This window comes from Megascapheus bottae, chromosome 38 (genome assembly GCF_031878675.1).
Source record: "Megascapheus bottae isolate mThoBot1 chromosome 38, mThoBot2.hap1, whole genome shotgun sequence".
Classification (NCBI taxonomy): Eukaryota; Metazoa; Chordata; class Mammalia; order Rodentia; family Geomyidae; genus Megascapheus; species Megascapheus bottae.
Window position 1 is genome coordinate 4386871 of NC_143546.1, and position 20364 is coordinate 4407234.

The 20364-nt window shown below is 48.6% G+C and overlaps 1 protein-coding gene across 4 annotated transcripts; it reads right to left on the bottom strand.

The window, feature by feature from the left end:
* Positions 1–1116: 1116 nt before the first annotated feature.
* Znf346 (zinc finger protein 346) lies at positions 1117–19882 on the bottom strand. Of its 4 annotated transcripts, none has more exons than XM_090325443.1 (7): positions 19693–19882; positions 14512–14615; positions 13763–13855; positions 11322–11466; positions 5044–5229; positions 4022–4115; positions 1117–2204 (listed from the first exon to the last, which is right to left on the bottom strand). In XM_090325443.1, exons 1-7 carry the CDS (start codon positions 19877–19879, stop codon positions 2114–2116), a joined length of 900 nt encoding a protein of 299 aa, XP_090181569.1. In that variant the 5' UTR covers positions 19880–19882; the 3' UTR covers positions 1117–2113. The 4 variants fall into 4 exon arrangements, with proteins under 4 accessions (XP_090181569.1, XP_090181568.1, XP_090181571.1 ...); XM_090325442.1 differs by having other exon boundaries at positions 5044–5277; XM_090325444.1 differs by having other exon boundaries at positions 2121–2204; positions 4018–4115; positions 5044–5277.
* Between the last annotated feature and the right edge of the window lie 482 nt (positions 19883–20364).

A 20364-nucleotide genomic window follows, 5' to 3' on the forward strand; every position in this document is an offset into this window, starting at 1 on the left:
ACCAGGACTCTGGTACACTGGGCTGGCACTGAATGCCAGGGAGTGCCAAGCTGAGACCCCATGCTTGGGCAGAGTGGAGTCATGTTCCAGAACCATCTACAGCAAGGGTTGAAGGGCCTCTAAGGTCCTAACACTTTCCCTGTCATTCCCATTTCATTTTTTTTTGTGTGTGCCTGTACTGGGGCTTGAACTCAGGGCCTTGAGCTCTTGCTTAGTTTTTGGCTCAAAATGCTACCACTTGAGCCATTACACTACTTCCAGAGTGTAACGTGTTGTGCTTGTGACAATGCATGCACGTGCTAGTCCTGGGGCTTGAACTAAGGGCTTGAATGCTGTCCTTCAGTTTTTTTTTTTTTGGTAGGTCATGGGGCTTGAATTCTGGGCCAGGGTGCTGTCCCTGAGCTCTTCAGCTCAAGGCTACCATTCTACCCCTGAGCCACAGCCCCACTTTCCGTATTATAGTGATAACTGGAGATACGAGTCTCAGGGCTTTGTAGTGCCCGGGCTGGCTTTAAACCAAGGCCCTCAGATCTCAGCCTCCTGAGTATCTAGGATTACAGGTGTGAGCCACTGTGCCAGGCCTTCAGCTTTCTTCCCCCCCCCCCCAACTAGTGCTCTACTACTTGAATCATAGCTCCCTTTTTAGTGGCTACCTGGAGATTGGAGTCTCATGAATTTTCCTGTCGTGGCTGGCTTGGACCCAAGATCCCCAGACCTCAGCCTCTAAGTAGCTAGGGTGACAGGTGGGAGCCACCAGCACCTGGATCCCAGTTACTCTTGGGTCTAATGATGTCCTGTGGATGGCTAGGCAAGAAAACCACTTGGGATGAGGGAAGCAGAGATGGCCGGCCCTGAAGGAAGGGCCTGGGGACAGTCCCACCAGTGGCACCATCTGCCCTTGTTTTGGCCTCCCATCTCCTTGTTCTCTGTGGTCCTCCTCACATCAGCCACAGTGACTCAAATATTCTCCTTCAGCCCCCATCCATGTCTTCTAAGAAGAAGGCAGTGTGGACCAGGCCATTGGGATACCCATTTCCTGAATTAAAGCATGGTGACAAGCAGCAGAGGGTTATGACAAATCAATCAGATCCCACAGTGCGGGGCCCAAGCTCCAGGTCTGCTCATGGAAGGTTCTTTATTTGGACCATTCAGTGACCAGGCAACAGAGCATGAGTCCGCACACACCTGCACACAACGTGCACAGGCAGCTCACAGGCCCAGGAGGAGACAGGCAGCAGGCAGGGGAGGCCGTGGCAGCAGCAGGGCTTCTGTAACCCAATGGAGAGGCCTCACACAGAACACTTCCTGCAATTCCTGTTCTAAAGCCACATGGGAAAAAAACCTCACTTTCAGCCACATCCCAGGCCGTAACCCAGAGGTGTCCAGAGAATTCTAGGTTTGGGGCCAGGGGACGTGTTTACTGCAGAAGCTGGACCCTGCCCCAGCTCCCAGCCTTCCTGGGGTTCCCTGGCGGTGGGGAGGAGGAAGAGCAGCACCCCAGAGGCAGGTGGGTAGTCTGCTGCCCAGGAGGGAGGACAGGCAGCAGGTAACCCCTCAGCCGGCTGGTATGTGACAGGGGACAGGACCATCAAGGAAAGTGGCAGGTGGGGACCTTTCCCACAGAAGCCTGGGTCTCAGCACTTCTGGTGGAGGAGGGGAGGGCCCCTGGGGGAGTGGGAGCCTCCCATGAACCCCAGGCAGAGGCTCCCAGGGCTCCCGCTTGTCCCCTACATGTCCCCCACAAGCAGCCGCAGATCTTAGCACCATGGGAATGGCAGGGGCAGGCAGCGGGGGTGAAGCCACTGTCGGGCAGAAATCTGCACCAGGCCAGCGTCTGGTCCAAGGCTCAGTAACACACATGGCAGTCCTTCCCATCAGCTACTTCTGGCCCTGGCAGAGGCCGCACAAAACCTTGGGTTCCCCAGGCCATGCTTGTTGGGATTGACCCCAAAGTAGCCTTAGGAAAAAGGCAGGGGTTGAGGACCAAGCAATGGACAATCAGGAACGCTCTGCTGCCCAGTTGTGCTGGCACTCTGCCGGCTTACTCCCCCGGGCCCAGCACATCACAGGAGCTGGCTCTCAGTGGTCCCACGTGGGGCAGGCAGAAACACCTCTAGGCTTCCAGGGTGCTTTGGGAGTCCTTTGGGATGGGTTGCCTCTGCGCTGGAGTCTGGCCCAAGGGCAACACTGCTGTTTTTGGTGATCTGTGAGTGGAGAAGGTACAGGGTTGGCACGGGTTTGTGATGGCAGCCCACCTCTAGTGTGGCCTCCCTGTGCCCTGGCAGGGGGGGCTTTCTGTACCTAACATGCCACTAGGTGCACAGTCTCCATCACCCCATTTCTCTCCCCCCCCATCAGTTGTGGGGCTTGAACTCAGGGCCTGGGAGCTGTCCTTGAACAATGATCAAATTGTCCTTGGGTTTTCTCAAGGACAGAGCTCTGCCATATGAGCCACAGCACCACTTCCGGCTTTTTTTTCTGTGTATGTGGGACTGAGGAATCGAACCTGGGTCTTCGTGCATGTTAGGCAAGCACTCTACCACTAGGCTAAACTCCCGGCCCCTAATGCTCTTATTTTTGAAGGGAGGATCCAGGATAATGTGAGACTGGGATCCTGCTGCAGCCCCAGGGATCAGTGCTGTGGAGAATGAACATTTATCTTTAACAGGTAACCTGCTGGCTCTTACCAGCTTCATAACTCCTTTGCTAGTCCTTGTACAGCCTGGAAGGTTCGGCCAGTGAGTTCCATTTGGTAATAGCAGAGGAAATGAGTGGGTTGGGATTCTTCGTTTAATTCTAGGCAACTAGAGGGCCTTGCTGATTTGCACTGGTGTGTGGAAGTGTGTGAGAGGTTACCAGGGTTTGCATTCAGTGTGGGACTGGCCCTCTACCGCTTGATCCATGGCATTCTGCTAGTTCACTGAGGCAGAGCTTCTTAGAATTTTCTGCATAGGCTAGTTTTGAACCTCTGACTTTCAGGTTTAATCCTCCTGAGTAGCTAGGATTACAGGTGTGAGCCACTAGCAGTCAGCGCTGGTTCTGATTTCATCTTATGCGAGTAGAGGCTCAAAGAAGTTCCTGGTCACTTGAGTCAAAAGTCTTGCTATCCAGCGGGCCTCAACCTCATGATGGTCTCTCAGCCTCCTCAGTGTGGAGACTACAGGGATGGGCTACCACACAGGAATTCTGGTAGCACTTTCAAGACTGAGGAGCTTGCACGCAGGACTCTGGCTGGTTCCAGGTTTGTGCTGAAACTGTCTCCAGCCAAGCTGCAAGGAAGTTGTGCCAAAACCACTCTGAGAGTGCCAGGCTGGGGTGCTGGGGCTTATCTAAAGTTTGTACCTAAAATCAGCCCCAAGTGCCCTGCAAACTAAAGATACCTCCAGAGAAGGAAGAAGATCAGACTGTGTGGGAGGAGAAACTCCAGGCACGGTAGACAGAGCCAAAGATATATTTTACTCCAATGCTCTGTGTGTTCCTCATCTTTCCTTCCTTTACTTGGCTCCATGAGCAAGCAGAGTTGCTGCAAACAGAACCCCGGGGAATTTGCCTGGCATGCAACTTCATGCTCACCTCGCCCTCCACCTGGCGGGCTACCTGCGTCCGTGTCTCCTCCATCAGGACGAGGACTGTGAGAGCAGGGGCACCTTTTAGAGGGCATTCTCCTAGCTGTGGTTCAGGGAGAGGAAGAATCTGGGCCGATCTGATTAGCTGCCTGTAGGGGGAGCCCGTGCTCCTCTACAAGGACCAGCCAAGCAGCGGGATGCCGGGCAGGGGGAGGAAAGCCAGGTACTCAAGGACCACAAAGGAAACCATCCAGGCTTCTCTACTAAAACCTGCAGCCCAGCGGGTCCAAAGAGGAAAAAGAGAGGAGATACTTTTTCCTGCTAACGAATTCATCTGCTGACTGAGAAAGGCCACGGTACTCCATTTAAGCTGGTAACTCCCCCAGCTTTGTTCTACCTTTGAAGCCCCAGGCTCTTGCTGCAGGCCCCTGCCATTTCAAAGGCTGCTTACTCACTGGTTCTTGTGTTTGAAGCCGCTGACGTGAGCCTGGTACTGCTCGATGGAGTTCAGGACTATCTTACACGTCTTGCACGGGTAGCCTTTCCCAGCTGAAACACACATCAAATCCAGAGAGGACGTTATCCAGGGAAAAGGGAGGGAGACTGCTGCCCCCCAGGTCTGAAGATGTGGGGGAGGGGGGAGAGGGACAGAGGTGGCTGGTTAGAACCTCAGAGGCCTCAGTGCTCTGGAATTCTGGGTCAGTCCAGACTGTCACTTAGTGAACAGAAGAATGCATCTTTGGAAAGGGTTAACCCTCCTCCCAGGCCTGTCACAGCAGTAATTCGTGAGCATACCTGGCAGGAAAATCAATCTATCTGTTCTGAGGGACTTGAAGATGCCCTGAATCCCTTCAGGGCTGCTCTGATGACAAGACTCCTGTCTTCACAGGACTTGGCTAATCTTCTCCCTCCCCTGACCCTGAGCGTTACTCAAACCCCAAACCAAATGTGCAGTCTTCCCTGGCTTTTGTTTATGTCCCCTGCCTGGCCCCTCCAGGCATCAGAGCTGGCAAATCCTACTTTATTATTTTGGGTTAGTTGTGGGCTTGAACTCTGGATCTGAGCGCTGTCCTTGAGCTTTTTCAGTCAAGGCTGGAGCTCTACCATTTTGAGGCACCATGCCACTTCCTGCACACCCTATTTTATTTTATTTTATTTATTTATTTATTTTTGCCAGTCCTGGGCTTGAGCTCAGGGCCTGAGCACTGTCCTTGGACTTTCTCAAGACTAGAGCTCTACCACTTGAGCCTCAGCACCACTTCCGGCTTTTTTCTATGTATGTGGTACCGAGGAATCGAACCCGGGTCTTCATGCATGCTAGGCAAGCACTTTAACCACTAGGCCAAACTCCCAGCCCCTGCACACCCTACTTTAGAAGATCCAAGGATGAGCACAGACTTGGCTGGGCCGAGTAACAACTCCCTTACCCCAAGGTCAAAATGTACCCCAGCTCTGAGTACGAGCTGGGCCGCTTCACCTGTTAAGTCGGTAACGGCAGGGTCTGCCAGACGGCCGTAGTGTGCCATAAGTTTCAGCTTGGTCTCCTGCTTCCTGTGTTTCTTGCCCACATAGTGTTGCTGAGCCATGGCGGGGTCGTTGAAAGTCGCATGGCAGAGGCTGCAGAACTTGTCTGGATCTATCATCTCTCTAGTCTGGTGCAAGGCTAAGGTGGAGGCCACAAGGAAAGGATTTATAAGGCGTTTCGACAGAGCTGTGGTGAGAGAGTTCAAACAGAAACAATGAAGACCCAGAAGGCACCGGGCTTTCAAGCAGACTGAAGAAAACACACACAGCAGCGTGGCTACTTCATCACACAGGCAGATGAGGCCCTGCTGTGATCCATCACACATGACGTAAGTGGGCCAAGTGGGAAGATGAGTGGGGGGGGACCAGAGCAGCTAACAGTGTTGACTACTCTAGGCAGGGATCCCCAGTTCCTGGTCTCTGGAAGCCGCTCTGACTTCTGCCATGGAGTTGCCTAATCACAACAGATGGAGCATGCGTGCTAGGGGTCTTTTCAACCCTGTCTTTGCTTGCAATTTCAGAGACAGTGGGATGAAAGGGCTGGGAATCTTATTCATACCTGCAGAGCACCCACTACAGAGCAGAGATCAATGCAGCCATACTGCCTTTTAGGCTGAATTATATCCCAGATGGAGAAAGAGCAAGCATGCCATTTACCGGCCTGGGTACTGTCCCTGAGCTAGCACTCTACCACTTGAGCCACAGTGCCACTTCTAGCTTTGTCTGTGTATACAGTACTGAGGAATTGAACCCACTAGGCAAGCACACGACTGCTAAGCCACATCTCCCAGCCCGGGAACACATTTTGTATGTACATTTTACTCCCTTTGGTCTTCAGAGCCATCCTTACAAGGTATATTATTGGTTTGGCACATGACAGAAAAATCAAGGGCCAGACAGATAAAACACCTGGCTCAATACCAGCAGGCTTCCCGAGTGCCGGGAGCAGACAGGAAGGCTACGGCTCATGAGTTCACCTTCAGAAGAGTCGGCTGACAGGGTCTCAATGCTGAATGCCACTGCCATCTGACGTGAATGCCAGGACTTGTCAACAAGTCCACGTGGCTGCTATGGTGTGAACACAGCCACCCCGTGGTGGTGGAGGGGAGGGATCGGAGCACTCCCAGAGGGATGGGATGGCTCGGCTGCTGTTATGAGTGGACTATTCACACTAGGGGCATTTTGAGGACCTGGCGAGCTAGGTGGAACGTGCTGCCTTTTCCCACAATGCTTTTCCTTTACAGAACTCTTAACTCCCCTGGCCATTCATTTTTGCTTCAGCCAGTTCCAAAAAAGTAAGGTACATGGGGTAGAATATTTTACAAGAAAATATTCAGCTTGCAATATTATATCAAAGAAAAAAAAAAAGCTAATACAAAGCACTTCTTTCTTTTTTTCTGGGTCATGGGGCTTATCTCTAGGCCTGAGCTCTTCAGCTCAAGGCTACCACCCTACCCCTGGAGCCACAGTCCCACTTCCCATTTTCTAGTGCTTAATTAGAGATAAGAGTCTCTTGGACTTTAGTGCCCAGGCTGTTTTTGAACCATGATCCTCAGATCTCAGCTTCCTGAATAGCTAGGATTACAGGCTTGAGCCACCATGCCTGGCCACAGATTTGTTTCTTCTAGTCTCAATTTCATTAAAAAAATGAAAAAAAGATCAAAGGTATAAAGAATAAATGGTATTTTACAATTTTTTCTATATTAAAAAAATGCTGATATTGGGACTTCACTCTTTTGTTGAAGGATACTGCTCTCCCTCTTGAGCCACACTTTCACGTCGGGCTTTTGGGGGATTGTTCCGAGGTAAGTCTTGTTGTCACTCCTGCCCAATCTGGCTCTGAATTGCAATCCTCAATCTCAGCCTCCTGAGTAGCTAGGATTACAGGAATGATCCACAGAACCTGATCTGAATGCATATTTTTGAAATTAGAAGGATAATTACGTATATGTTTTTAAAGGTATTTTGATCTATGGCCCAGATTGGACTACATTCTGAGACCCTTCTGCCTCATGCTGCTGAATGCTGAGATTATAGGTATGAGCCCTTCTCAGGTCATTCTTTCAAACATACCAAGCACCAGAGGCAAATGGTTAGGTGAAGCTGGAGGGACTGTTCAATGGACATCCACAAAAAATGAGAGCTGTAGTTTTCTCTCAAGAACTATTCTGGAATATGGAGAGAATGTTGTAGGGATGTGACCTATAATATTCTTCTTTTGCCAGTCTTGGGGCTTGAACTCAGGGCCTGAGCACTGTCCTTGCATTTTCTCAAGGCGGGAGCTCTACTACTTGAGCCACAGTACCACTTCCACCTTTTTTCTATGCATGTGGTACCAAGGAATCAAACCCAGGTCTTTGTGCATGCTAGGCAAGCACTCTACCACTAGGCCTCGCTCCCAGCCCTATAGTATTCTTTATCATACAAGAAAAGGGGAGGGATGCCAGGCTCGGTGGCATCTCAGGAGGCTGAGATCTGAGGATCAAGATTCAAAGTCAGCCTGGGAACAAAAGGATCAGAGACTCTTATCTCCAATGAACCTCTAGAAAGTGGGAAGTGGGGCTTGGTTCAAGGGTAAGGCAGTAGTCTTGAGCTGAAGAGCTCAGGGACAACGCCCATGCCCAGGGGTAGGGTGGTAGCCTTGAGCTGAAGAGGTCATGGACAGTGCCCAGGCAAACTCCATATTCCACCCCCCCCCCAAAAAAAAAGAGAAAAGGGGGAGGGAGGACTTAAGAAGTTCAACACTAGAGGAATGGCTAAATGTGGCATAATATAGTCAGTAAAGCTGTTTACAAAAGAGTTCTCACGAACATGGGTAGACATAACTGTCATATTAAATAAAAAATATGTAAAAGGAAACAGCATGTACAATATGGTCACGCCACAGTTAATAGACCCTGGAATCTATACATATATCCTGGTGTACAGAAATAATGTTACTCCCCTATGGACAACGCTTCTTTCTCTCTTTTTTTTTTTTTCCTTTGCCAGTCCTCTCCGTTGAACCCAGGACCTAGATCTGTCTGAGCTTTTGTGCTCAAGGCTCTAGCTCTCCATTACTTCAGCCACAACTACACTTCTAGCGGTTAATTGTAGGTATGAGTCTCAAGGACTTTCCTGCCCAGGCTGGCTTTGAATCACGATTTTCAGATCTCCATTTCCTGAGTAGCTAGGATTACAGGTGTGAGACACTGGAACCTGGCTAATAGTGCTTGTCTTGGTAGGATTTGGGTGCTATTTTGCTTTCTTCATAATACTTTGGTTGTATTTATTTATTATTATTTTTTTTGCCAGTCCTGGGCTTGGGCTCAGGGTCTGAGCACTGTCCTTGGACTTTCTCAAGACTAGAGCTCTACCACTTGAGCCTCAGCACCACTTCCAGCTTTTTTCTATGTATGTGGCACCGAGGAATAGAACCTGGGTTTTCGTGCATGCTAGGCAAGCAAGCACTCTACCACTAGGCCACACTCCTGGGCCTCTTCATAATACTTTGAAGTGGAATTATTCATAATGAATGCTACTTTATGAAAAATACTTTTTTCCAGTCCTGAGGCTTGAACTTAGGGCCTTGGCACTGTCCCTGAGCTTCTTTTGCTCAAGGCTAGCACTCTACCACTTGAGCCATAGCACTACTTCTGGCTTTTTCTATGTATGTGGTACTAAGGAATCGAACCCAAGGATTCATGCATGCTAAGCAAGCACTCTACCACTAAGCCACATTCCCAGCCCCCAAAAGCCAATATTTAACACCCTACATTCATTCATTTATTCATTCATTCATTTTTTATTTATTTATTCATTTATTTATTCAGCAGTCCTGGGGCTTGAACTCAGGGCCTGAGCCCTAGTCCTTGGGCTTTCTCAAAGCTAGAGCTCTACCACTTGAGCCATAGCACTACTTCTGCTTTTTGAATATATGTAGTACCAAGGAATTGAGTCTGGGTCTTCGTGTGTGCTAGCCAAGCACTCTACCACTATGCCAAACTCTGGCCCAATATCCTACATTTATATGTACACATAAACAGAGTCAACTCAGAGCTATGTAGAACAGACAAACAGATATAGACACAGAAACGTAACAAAAAATTACAAGAAAAACAATACTTCATAATGTTAACCATGGATCTCCTAGAAAGGCAAAATTTTGATACTCATTCTCCCCATTTATTTATATTTTCCATATATATATATATATTTATTTATATGTATTTTTGGGTCAGTAGTAGGGCCTGAACTCAGGGCCTGGGCGCTGTCTCTGAGCTCAAGGCTAGTGCTCTACTACTTTGAGCCACAGTACCACTTCCGGTGCTCATAGCCTTTCCTGCCCAGGCTGGCTTTGAAGTGTGATTCTCAGATCTCAGCCTCCCGAGTAGCTAGGATGACAGGCGTGAGTGTGCCAGCTCTTCTGTATATTTTCTATAACATGCTACATTACTTTTAAATGAGACATGTTGAATTTCAGAAAATTATCAACTTGTGAAATAGCATGGTATGTTATGAAATATCCAAGTAAATGAAAGCAAAAGCAGGACATGAAAACAGCTATATGAACACAGAATCACATAGCTGCATGTAGGAAAGGCTGAAAGCGATTATGGAGAAGAATCTGTTTAGTATGCAAGTTTTAGGATCAGGTATGTTCCAGAGAAATTTCCTCCGTTATGGAAAGACAAGTCTAAGACCTTATAAAGGTCAATTCTTAAACCAATTTCCTTTGGCTTTATGTTTAAACATGATGGTAGGGAGTTGGTACCAATACTGACTTGAAACAAAACCCCTCAGTAGTCTCAGTGAATGGCAATTCAACCACAAGCCAGGCGGATGGATGTGATGTCTGGTCTACCACGGCCTTTGAAGAACTCCACTCACTAACTTAATGGTGACGATAATGTGAACCGTCACGATAAATAACGGCATTAATAACAGCTGGCATGTAGTGAGTAGCTATTATGTCCTAAGTGTTTAGTAATTACTGCAGCCTCACCATCTACAGAGGAGACAGCATCAACATTTCACAAGGAAGGAGACTCAGACACAGAAGTCATACAAAAGGTAAATAACAAAGTCAGGACTTAAATCTGGCCCACAGTGACTTCAAAGTCCTTGTCTGATTGGTTCATAGCAGGAAGGACTACATTTGGGTGTGCTAAGAGACTATGTAATTATGACTAGATTTTCCACCCTATCTTCAAAGTCTTCCACAACATGGCTGTCTTGGTTTTGAAATATGACAAAACAGAAGGATCAGAAAGGACTACAAACAGCTCAGCCTCCTTCTTGGTCTAAAATAGAGAGGCAAAAATCACCAAGAAAAAAAAGGAACCCAAGATCAAAGCACTTGTAGTCTTGACTAATTGTGGTGAGTGGAGGTTAATAACCCCGGCAAGGCAGGGGCGAGGCAGATGAAAGCGAGGGCTGAGCCCAGCGGGGATAGGATGAAGGAGGCTGGTTGAGCAGCCTGGGCACCAAGAATGAACTCAGGGCAGCTGCAAGCAGCTTGCTGGATACTCACAGCACCCTCGAATACTCTGCTTTGAAAGTCAAGTCCCTGTCTTGAGAACAGGCAGTTTTGTGGAGGATTAAAGTGAGCAGGGCATAACCTGAGCCTGGGCAAAGGACAGGGATTCCGCTTTCAACTTGGAACACACACTAGTAAGAGCAGATGGCTGGTGGGAAGGGAAAACGAAGCAGGAGAGGCAACAGAAGAAAAGGACACTCACAGGGACTGGAGGTGGCATTCCTGCGTTCTAATTACTGGTCAGGACAACAGCTCAGGGCAGAAGCTTCTACTGAGAAAAACTGAAGGGGAGGTAAGACAACTTTGACAACACATTTGCAAGAAGTATGGATCTGTCTGGATTTTTTTTTTCCCTTGGGGCTGGTCCAGAGGCTTTAACTTAGAGCCTGGGTGCTGAACCTCAGTTTTTTTGTTTTTTTTTTTCTTCACTGTGGCTTGAGCCACAGCTCCATTTCTGGTTTTCTGGTTGTTAATTAGAGAAAAGAGTCTCATGGACTTTACTGCCTGGGCTGGCTTTGAAGTCAGATCCTCAGATCTCAGCCTCCTGAGGAGCTAGGATGACAGGGAGTTTGCCACCAGTCAGTGCCCAGCCTACTTTCCAGCACAGTTCTACCTCCACATGTGTGGTCCCAGTGACATCTCAGGGAGCCACGGCAGTGGAGCCCTGAGGACAGGAGGGATCCCAACAGAGCACTACTCAGGAAAACCAGTACCTTCCACCTTAGTGGATTGCTGCTTCAGCTTTAAGTTCTTTGCGTGGGTCTTCCCCAGGTAGTGCGACTGGGCCACAACAGGGGAGGAAAAGGTCATGTTACAGGTGGGGCAGCATTGGTTCTTGTCTTTGCTTCTGCTGCTCTTCTGGGTGGGAGAAAGAACACAGGTCTGGTCATGCCATGGCTGGCTGGAAAATCTTCAATGATATCCCCGGTGCCCATAGGCTAATGGGCATCTGAAACCCCTTCACACGTTAACCCCAACCTACCTTTCTGGATTTTTTTTTTCTTTTGGCCAGTCCTAGGGCTTGAACCAAGGAATCTTTGTGTTTGCTAGACAAGCACTCTACCACTAGGCCAAACTCCTGGCCCCTCTGGATTTTTCTCTAGCTCCTTTGCGCTACAATCTACTCATTACTCCTCATGTCCCGACTCATCTTATTCTGTTTCTTCCTTGCTTTTCTCAGCCATTCTAGTGTCTTTACCTTCCTTTCCTGCCTGGTATCATGTTTACTTAATTTTCCAAGGCCCAGTTTAACTATGAGCTGTTCATCTGGGAAACCCCCCTCTTTTTTTTTTTTTTTTTTTTCTCTTTTACTTTTCTTTGTGTTGGCCATGGAGCTTTAACTCAAAGCCTGGGTACTGTTTCTGAACTTTTCCCCCTTGAGTTTAGTGCTCCTTCACTTTGAGCCACAGCTCTACTTGCAATTTTCGAGTGGTGAATTAGAGATAAGTCTCACCACCCTTTCTTGCTCTGGCTGGCTTTGAACCATGATCCTCAGATCTCAGCCTTTTGAGTAGCTAGATTTACAGGCATGAGCCACCAGTTTTTCTCTGCCAATTTCTCTGGCCGGGAAACTTTTTTTTTTTTTGCCCGTCCTGGCCTTGGTCTCAGGGCTTGAGCACTGTCCTTGGGCTTCCTCAAGGCTAGAGCTCTACCACTTGAGCCACATTACCACTTCTGGCTTTCTTCTACGTATGTGGTACTGAGGAATTGAACCTAGGTCTTCATGCATGCTAGGCAAGCACTCTACCACTAGGCCAAACTCCCAGCCTGAAACTCTTATTTTAAAAGAAAAAAAAAAAAGATTCAGCAAAGAGTTATCAAGCCCCTTTGTATATTCTGGGAAGAATGAACCAGGTACTGCAGCTAAGGACATAGTAAATACTCAAGGTTGTTTTGTTTTAAAATAATACTGGCATTAAACTGCAATCTTCCGATCTCAGTCTCCTGAGTAGCCAGGATTACAGGCGTGCACCACTGGCACTTGGCTAACTTGGCACTTCTGACATCCTGGGCTTGGCAGTTCTTAGTAGGTGGCTGGTACTATGATCTGAGTTGAGCTACTTAGCCATTGAAGGAACTAAGGTGAAAGAAGGTGAGGTGATGTGTCACTATTGCAGAGTTGCTTTTATGTTCCTGAATGCTAAGTCATACTAAAGGCAGCCACGGATGATTCCAGTAAACTTCTAAAAGGGACAAGAAAAGCCCTTCTGTGCAACAGTATAAACAGTACAACAGCTTGTGGAATAAACGCTTACTTACAGCGGATGTAGAGGGAACTGGAATTTTAATTCACAGGTAGGAATCATATCTATCTCTTCATCCATCTTTAATGCCTAATTTGGGGCCTGAACTCAGAGACCGCTGTCCCTTAGGATTTTCATTCAAGGCCAATATTCTATCACTTGAGCCACAGGTCTTTTTTTTTTTTTGTAGTTAATTGGAGATTAGGGTCGCACAGACTTTCCTACCTAGGCTGGCTTTGACCAGTGATCCCCAGATCTCAGTCTCCTGATTAGCCTCCACACTAATTAAGTTCAAAGTGGTGAGGTGGCTTGCATAAGGTCACCATCTGCCAAGTGCAGTGGGGAGCCTGATCTGGTGAGTTCCCATCCCATGGCAGATACCACTTTCCACGTTAGCAAAATAATAGTACCACAAAGGGACTGGCACTTGTTCCAGCAGAATTCTTACAGCAATTCCGAGCCAAAAGGAATTATAATTACTGCAATTATCTTTCAATGAGAGGGGGCATTTGTTTTCCTTGTCTATTCAAAACATTCAAGTGCTACAAGTTCTTTTCTCTCAAGAAGGCAGGCAGCCTGGCTTCTTCTCATTTCTCTTGGGAAACTCCTGGTCTGGCTCCAACAAACCCCTGGGTGGTAATGTGTAACAATGCTTCATTTATTAGACTCCCAACCAAGTGCCAGGCGCTGTTGGGTAAACCTTTCATTTTAGTATGAAAAAGCCATGAAAGGGAGCTCACATCAGCCTCCTCATTTTTACAGAGGAAGACATCAAGGCTCAGAGGAGTGGTAAGATCTGCCCGAGTTACACAACAAGGCAGTCTGACTGGGAGCCCATGCTCTCTCGCCACACCAACCTGTGTGCCGGTTGTATCAGGAAGCGAGCGGTCTCAACATGGCCGCTGTATTACCTGATCTGAGTCTAGCCTCTTCGTTTCCCCTTTTAATGTCTCCATTCCATGGATTGCTAGGTACCTCTTCACTTTGTTGGCATGTTTTTTGCTCTGCAAGAACCCAGGAGAAAGATCAAAGATAGCCAAATGCCATTTCTTCTTCTTCTTTTTTTTTTTTTTTTGGTGGTGCTAGGCTTGAACTCAAGGCCTTGGGCTTGCTAGCTACAGCCCCAGCCCCCAGCTCCCAAATGCATTCAAAGATTTTCCTTTTCGGGTTAGGGATTGAACCCGGGGCCACAGGTATGTCAGGCACGTGATCTACAACAATCTATGCTCCAGCTCTTAAAAACACTAGATTCATCCTCATAACAACCCTTGAGGAGCAGGTAAAGGAGAAAGAAAGCACAGTACTGAGTTCCCGAGTTCTTTCTACTTTGTCAATGGAATCTACACTGCCACTGAGAAATGGACCTCTCCTTACATGTGAGGAAACTGAGTCTGAAGAGGGTGAACTTTCCTACCCAGAGTTGTGATTCCAACTGAGATCTGTTTAGAACTGAAGCTCAGGCATTCTCGTGTACCAAGCTGTGAGGGAAGACACGAGTAAGGATGACTGATTTGGATGGGAGGTGAGAGAGTGAGAGAGTATGCCAACCTTGTTCAAGGCATAACATGCATGAAGGCAGGGTGTGGTGGTGTTACCACGCAAGCCAGGGAGAAGTACAGGCTGGTAGAGGGTCTGAGTCGTACTGGAGGCGTTGGCATACCTGGTAGTGGGCCAGCTTCTGGGACTCAGAGATCAGCAAGGCGCAGCAGACCTTACACTGTGTGTCGGTGAAGAGACATTGGTTCTTCTGGATCATGTGCTCCACTAGTGAACACAAGAGAAAACAGGAGTTGGCAACGACAAAACCCTCATACACACTAAGCCAGGTACCGGTGGCTTAAGCCTGTCATCCTAGCTCCTCAGGAAGCTCAGATCTGAGGATTGTGGTTCAAAGTCAGCCTGGGCAGGAAAGGCTGGGAGACTCTTTATATGCAACAAAATGCACAGAAAAAGCTGGAAGTGGTGCTGTGCCTCAAGTGCTAGCCTTGAGTGAAAGCCCGGGGATAAACAAGCCCTCTGACTGGCTTGCATGCACACACAAAGGTATTTTATAGCTGTTACCAGTGAAGCTATCTGAAGCTGAGCTGTTTTTGTGCCAATACTGGGGCTTGAACTCAGGGCTTGACCACTGTCCTTGGCATTTTTTTTTTTTTTTTTTTGCTAGTCCTGCGCTTGAGCTCAGGGCCTGAGCACTCTCCTTGGACTTTCTCAAGGTTAGAGCCTCAGCACCACTTCTGGCTTTTTCTGTGTATGTGGTACTAAGGAATCAAACCTAGGACTTTGTGCACGTTAGGCAAGCACTCTTACCACTAGGCCCGGCTCCAGGCCCTCAAAACTGAGTAGCTAGGATTACAGATGTGAGCCACTGATGCCAGCCCTCGCTGTGATTTTTTTTTTGGTGGGGGGGATGGGTGTTGGTTGCAGGGCTTAAATTCAGGGCCTGGATGCTATCTGAGCTTTTTTATTCAAGGCTAGCACTCTACTACTTTGAATCATAGAGCTATTTCTGGTGGCTAACTGGAGGTAAGTGTCTTACAGACTTTCTTGCCTGGGCTGGCTTTGAACCATGATCTCAGCCTCCAAAGTAATTAGGATTATAGGCATGAACCACTAGCCCCAAGGCTCATAGGGATTTCTGTTGAACTTTTTTTTTCTAACCATTATTCCCGAAACAACACATATCACCTACTAACTTAGCCATTATGATAGGATATCACAGGTCAAGTGGAAAGGAGAATGTGTTGGTTCCTTGTTATTTTTCTTTTTTTTTCTTTTGCCAGTCGTGGGCTTGAGCTCAGGGCCTGAGCACTGTCCTTGGACTTTCTCAAGGCTAGAGCTCCACTACTTGAGCCTCAGCACCACTTGCGGCTTTTTTTCTATGTATGTGGTACTGAGGAGTCGAACCCGGGTCTTTGTGCATGCTAGGCAAGCACTCTACCACTAGGCCAAACTCCCGGCCCCCTCCTTGTCATTGTATAGAAGACATGAGCCTCTGTGTATTTGGGTATACCAAGGAAGTGGTAGGTGCAGTATCCAATCCTAGAACCAGCACCTTTGCAGAATGAGATACTTGCATACAATTTTTATTTTTTCTCCCTGTTCTGGGACTTGAACTCTGGAACTGGGAGCCCTGAGCTCCATTGGCTCAAGGCTAGCACTCTACCACTTGAGCCACAGTGCCACTTCGAGCTTTTTCTGAGTAGTGTGTATATCGATCTATCCAGTCCTGGGGTTTGGTGGGCATGTCCCCAACCTTCTTTTGCTCAAGGCTAGTACTTGATCACTTAAGCCACAGCACCACTTCTGATATTTTCTTTTTTCTTTTTTTTTCCAATCCTGGGCTTGATCTCAGGGTCTGAGCACTGTCCTTGGACTTTCTCAAGGCTAGAGCTCTACCACTTGAGTATCAGCACCATTTCTGGCTTTTTTCTATGTATGTGGTACTGAGGAATCGAACCTGGGACTTCATGCATGCTAGGCAAGCACTCTACCACTAGGCCAAACTTCCAGCCCTCCACTTCTGATATTTTCTGTTTATGTTGTACTGAGGAAGTGAAATCAGGGCTTCATTTATGCTAAGCAGGCACTCTACCACTAAACCACATTCCCAGCCCCTGAGAAGTTTACTAGAGTTAAGAGACTCATGACTTCCCTGCTCTAGCTGGTTTCATAGCAGGATCCTTAGATCTCCACAGTAGCTAGATTACAGGTGTGAGCCACTGGTGCCTAGGTCCAAATTTTTTTTTTTTTTGCCAGTCCTGGGCTTGAGCTCAGGGCCTGAGCACTGTCCTTGGACTTTCTCAAGGCTAGAGCTCTACCACTTGAGCTTCAGCACCACTTCCGGCTTTTTTCTATGTATGTGGTACCAAGGAATCGAACCCGGGTCTTCATGCATGCTAGGCAAGCACTTTAACCACTAGGCCAAACTCCCGGCCCCCCCAATTTTTTTTAAGTCATTTTTCATCTGTCTTCCTAGAAATGCGTCCATTTCATCTAAGTTGTCTGATTTGCTGACATCATTTCACGTTCAACATATTCTTACAATCCTTTAAACTTCTCAGTGGGCTAATTTGTTTCTATTAGCATATGTGAATTGTACAAAGGCAGTTCTTTGATAGTCCATAATTACATATGCACATATATCTTGATCAAAATCATCCTCTCCATTATTATTTTTTTCTTATCCTTCCCTGGGCTTTGTTTTAAAACAATCAGTGTGTTTTATGATTCTATTTTCATACACGCTGATTAAGTATTGTATTTACCCATACCTCTCTCTTTGCCCCCCTCCCTTCTGTTAGTCCCTCCTGCTGGTTCTCTTTTTACATTGATGCCTTCTCATACAAGACTCCTTGTATGAGAAAAAGCATGTGGTGCTTTATCTTTCTCGGCCTGCCTTATTCCCATTTGATCTTTCTAGTTTCTAAGGTGGAAGCTTATGTTGCTCATTTGTGACTGTGCTTTTCTGATAAAGATGGATTTCCTTCGAGTTCCAGCTTGCTTCACTAATACTGTCTCCCCAGCTCCTTTGACCTTTGAGATTTCCTAAGTGACTAAAGCAGTAAGAATGTCTGTCTTCTGTTAAACTGTTTGACCTTTATGTCCTTGGCTCCTGAAAGTCAGGCACAATTCCAGTTCTATTAAGGTAATTTTTTGGAGAATAACCACAGGCCAAATCCCAGAAACGGAAGCTATTATATATTAGACCTGTCCAGACTTCCTGTGTGTGTGTGTGTGTGTGTGTGGGCTGGAGCCTGAATTCAGGGCTTAGGCACTTGTCCCTCAGCTTTTTCCCTCAAAGCTGGCCATTTTATCATTTGAACTGCAGCTCCAGTTCTGACTTTTTGGTGGTTACTTGCAGATCCCAGAGTTTCCTGGACTGTCTGGGATGGTTTTGAACTTAGAGGAAGCTTAGATCCCAGCTTCTTGGATGACTATGATTATAAGTACCAGTGCCCAGCAACCCCATTTTTTTGGGGGGGGAGGGGTGTTGTTGTGGGGTCTTGAACTCAGGACCTCTTTGTAGTTAAGGCTAGTGCTCTATCACTTTGAGCCACAGCCTCACTTCCAGTTTTTGAGTGGTTATTTGGAGGTGTCTTTTGGGGACTTTTCTTCCCCAGGCTGGATTTGGTGATTCTCAGATCTCAGCCTCCCCAGTACCTAGGATTACTGGTGTGAGCCACTGGTGCCTGGAAACCCACTTTTTTGTTTGTTTGTTTGTTTTTGGCCAGTTCTGGGACTTAAACTCAGGGCCTGGGTACTGTCCTTGAGTTTTCTCAAGGCTAGTACTCTACCACTTGAGCCGTTACCACTTCTGGCTTTTTTTTTTTGTCCTTCCAGTCTTGGGGCTTGAACTCAGGGCCTGAGCACTGTCTTTGGGCTTTCTTCAAGGATAGAGCTCTATCACTTGGGGCACAGCACCATTCCCAGCCTTTTCTGGGTGTGTAGTACACAAGGAATCAAACCCAGGGCTTCATGCATGCTAAGCACACACTCTTACTCTCATCCCTGCAACCCAGATTCTTAAGACATCCTTTGTTACTCCATCCCTTACATTATACTGAAACTATTTTTGGTGTCTGCTCCCTGGACTGAAGTACAAGTCCCTGCAGGGCAAACAAAGCATCTTCCTCATCTTTAGCTGTGACACCCAGCAATTCCTGAGAACGAAGCAGGCATGAGAGAGGGTCAAATTAATGAAAAGTGAAGTGAGGGGGGCAACTTTTCACCAAACATTTAAAAACAGATGGGAAAGAGAGGCTCAGAAACAGTGTACATATTAATTTATGAGTCCGGCTAGAAGTATACATCCAAATTGTTTTCCTTGGATTTAGCCAAAATTCAGTTTTCACCAGGGTGGTCTACACAAGACACACACTCTCCACTAAACTTTCCTAGGATTAGTATGTTCAGCGGGAAAAAAAACAACCAAAAAAAACACAACACACACAAGAGAAATATGATTTCCCCGAAGACGGATGTCTGACAGAGCTAGTAGAGCCCAGACACAGTTCCTGTACACCTGCATTAACTCTGGAAAGGACTGTAAAAAGGGTTACCCAGCCAGGCCAGGCCAGCTCTTGCCAACATCCTCTTTTTGTCTCTCATTTTCCTCAGTGTCCCAGTTCACAGCATGGCTGGGAAGCTGCAGCCCAGAAGTGACTCCCTGGATCCTGTTAGGATTAAACCGTTCTCTGCAAGTCTGCATGAAGTATAAGTGACAAAGCAAGGGCAGGAGCTGGTGGCTCACGCCTGTATTCCTAGCTATATAGGAGGGTGAGAGCTGAAGATCAAGCTTTGAAGCCAGCTGTGGCTGTAAAGCCCACGAGAAAAAAAAATCTCCAATCCACTAGTAAAAAATGCGGGAAGTGGAGCTGTGACTCAAGTGATAGAGCACCAGACTGAAACAACACCCCCCCCCAAATAAAACCAAAAAAACAAATCTAACAGTCAGCGCCCAGGCTTTGAGTTCAAGCCCCAGTACTGGCACAACAAAACAAACTATTAAAAATAAATAATAAAAGGCTGGAATCAGACTACGCATCTAGGTCAGTTTCTCAGAAGACTGTGGCCAGACACAGGCTGGGCTCGGGCACCGAGGCCCGGAGGGAGAAGACGGCCTTCCAGTGTCGGGCTGGAGGGAGCCCGGAGATGGGGCCGGGCCGGGGGTGGGGTGGGGTGGGGTGGGGTGGGAGCTCCGGGCCGGGCCGGGGTGGAGAGGGTGGGGTGGGGTGGGGTGGGGTGGGGGGACCCGGATGGGGGGGACCCCCGGGCTCCCTTCCTCCTCCGCCGGCGCGGCGGGACCGCGAGGGTCCCGGATGTCCCGGCGCCCCCGACTCACCTTCCGCCCTCCCCACGGGCTGCGCGCTGGACACGGCTTCCCCCGGGCGGCGCGCCCTCTCGCGGTCGGAGCGCGCCCCGTCCGGCCCCCGGCCCTCCCGTTCCTCCGAGCCGACGAACGGCCCGGCCGCCCCGCAGGCCGCCCCGCAGCCCGCAGCCGCCGTCGAGCCCGGCGCGGAGAACTCCATCTTTCCCACCCCCCCATCCCTCCCGACCCCGCACGCCGGGGGGAAGGAGGGAAGCCGCGCATGCGCCCTGGTGTCGCGAGCGAAGGCGGGCGGGGCTAGGCCTCGCCGGCAAGTCTCGCGAGGTTTGGGCACCGGGCGCTGGCAGCCTCTGAGGTCCGGGCTTGGGGACGCGGGCTGGACGCGGGCTCCCCCCCCCCCCGCTCCAGGGGCCAGAACTCTGCACTCGTATTCGGATCCGCGCCAGGTTCCGCGACCTGCCTTCTACCCCCATGTACCATTCCAGTGCCAGGCTCCAGCTCAAACGGAACCGGAGGCCCGAGTTCCAGGAGGTGCGGGCGAGGGCAGCTTCTGGGTGCGGGCCCGAGGGAGGGGAGGGGAGGACAGGACTGCGCGTGCGCGCGCGTGTGCGCGTGCGCGTGCGCGCCAGCCAGTCCACCTGGGCCTCACTCTCTGCCTTTTTCTTCACAGCTGGTGCTCTACCACGT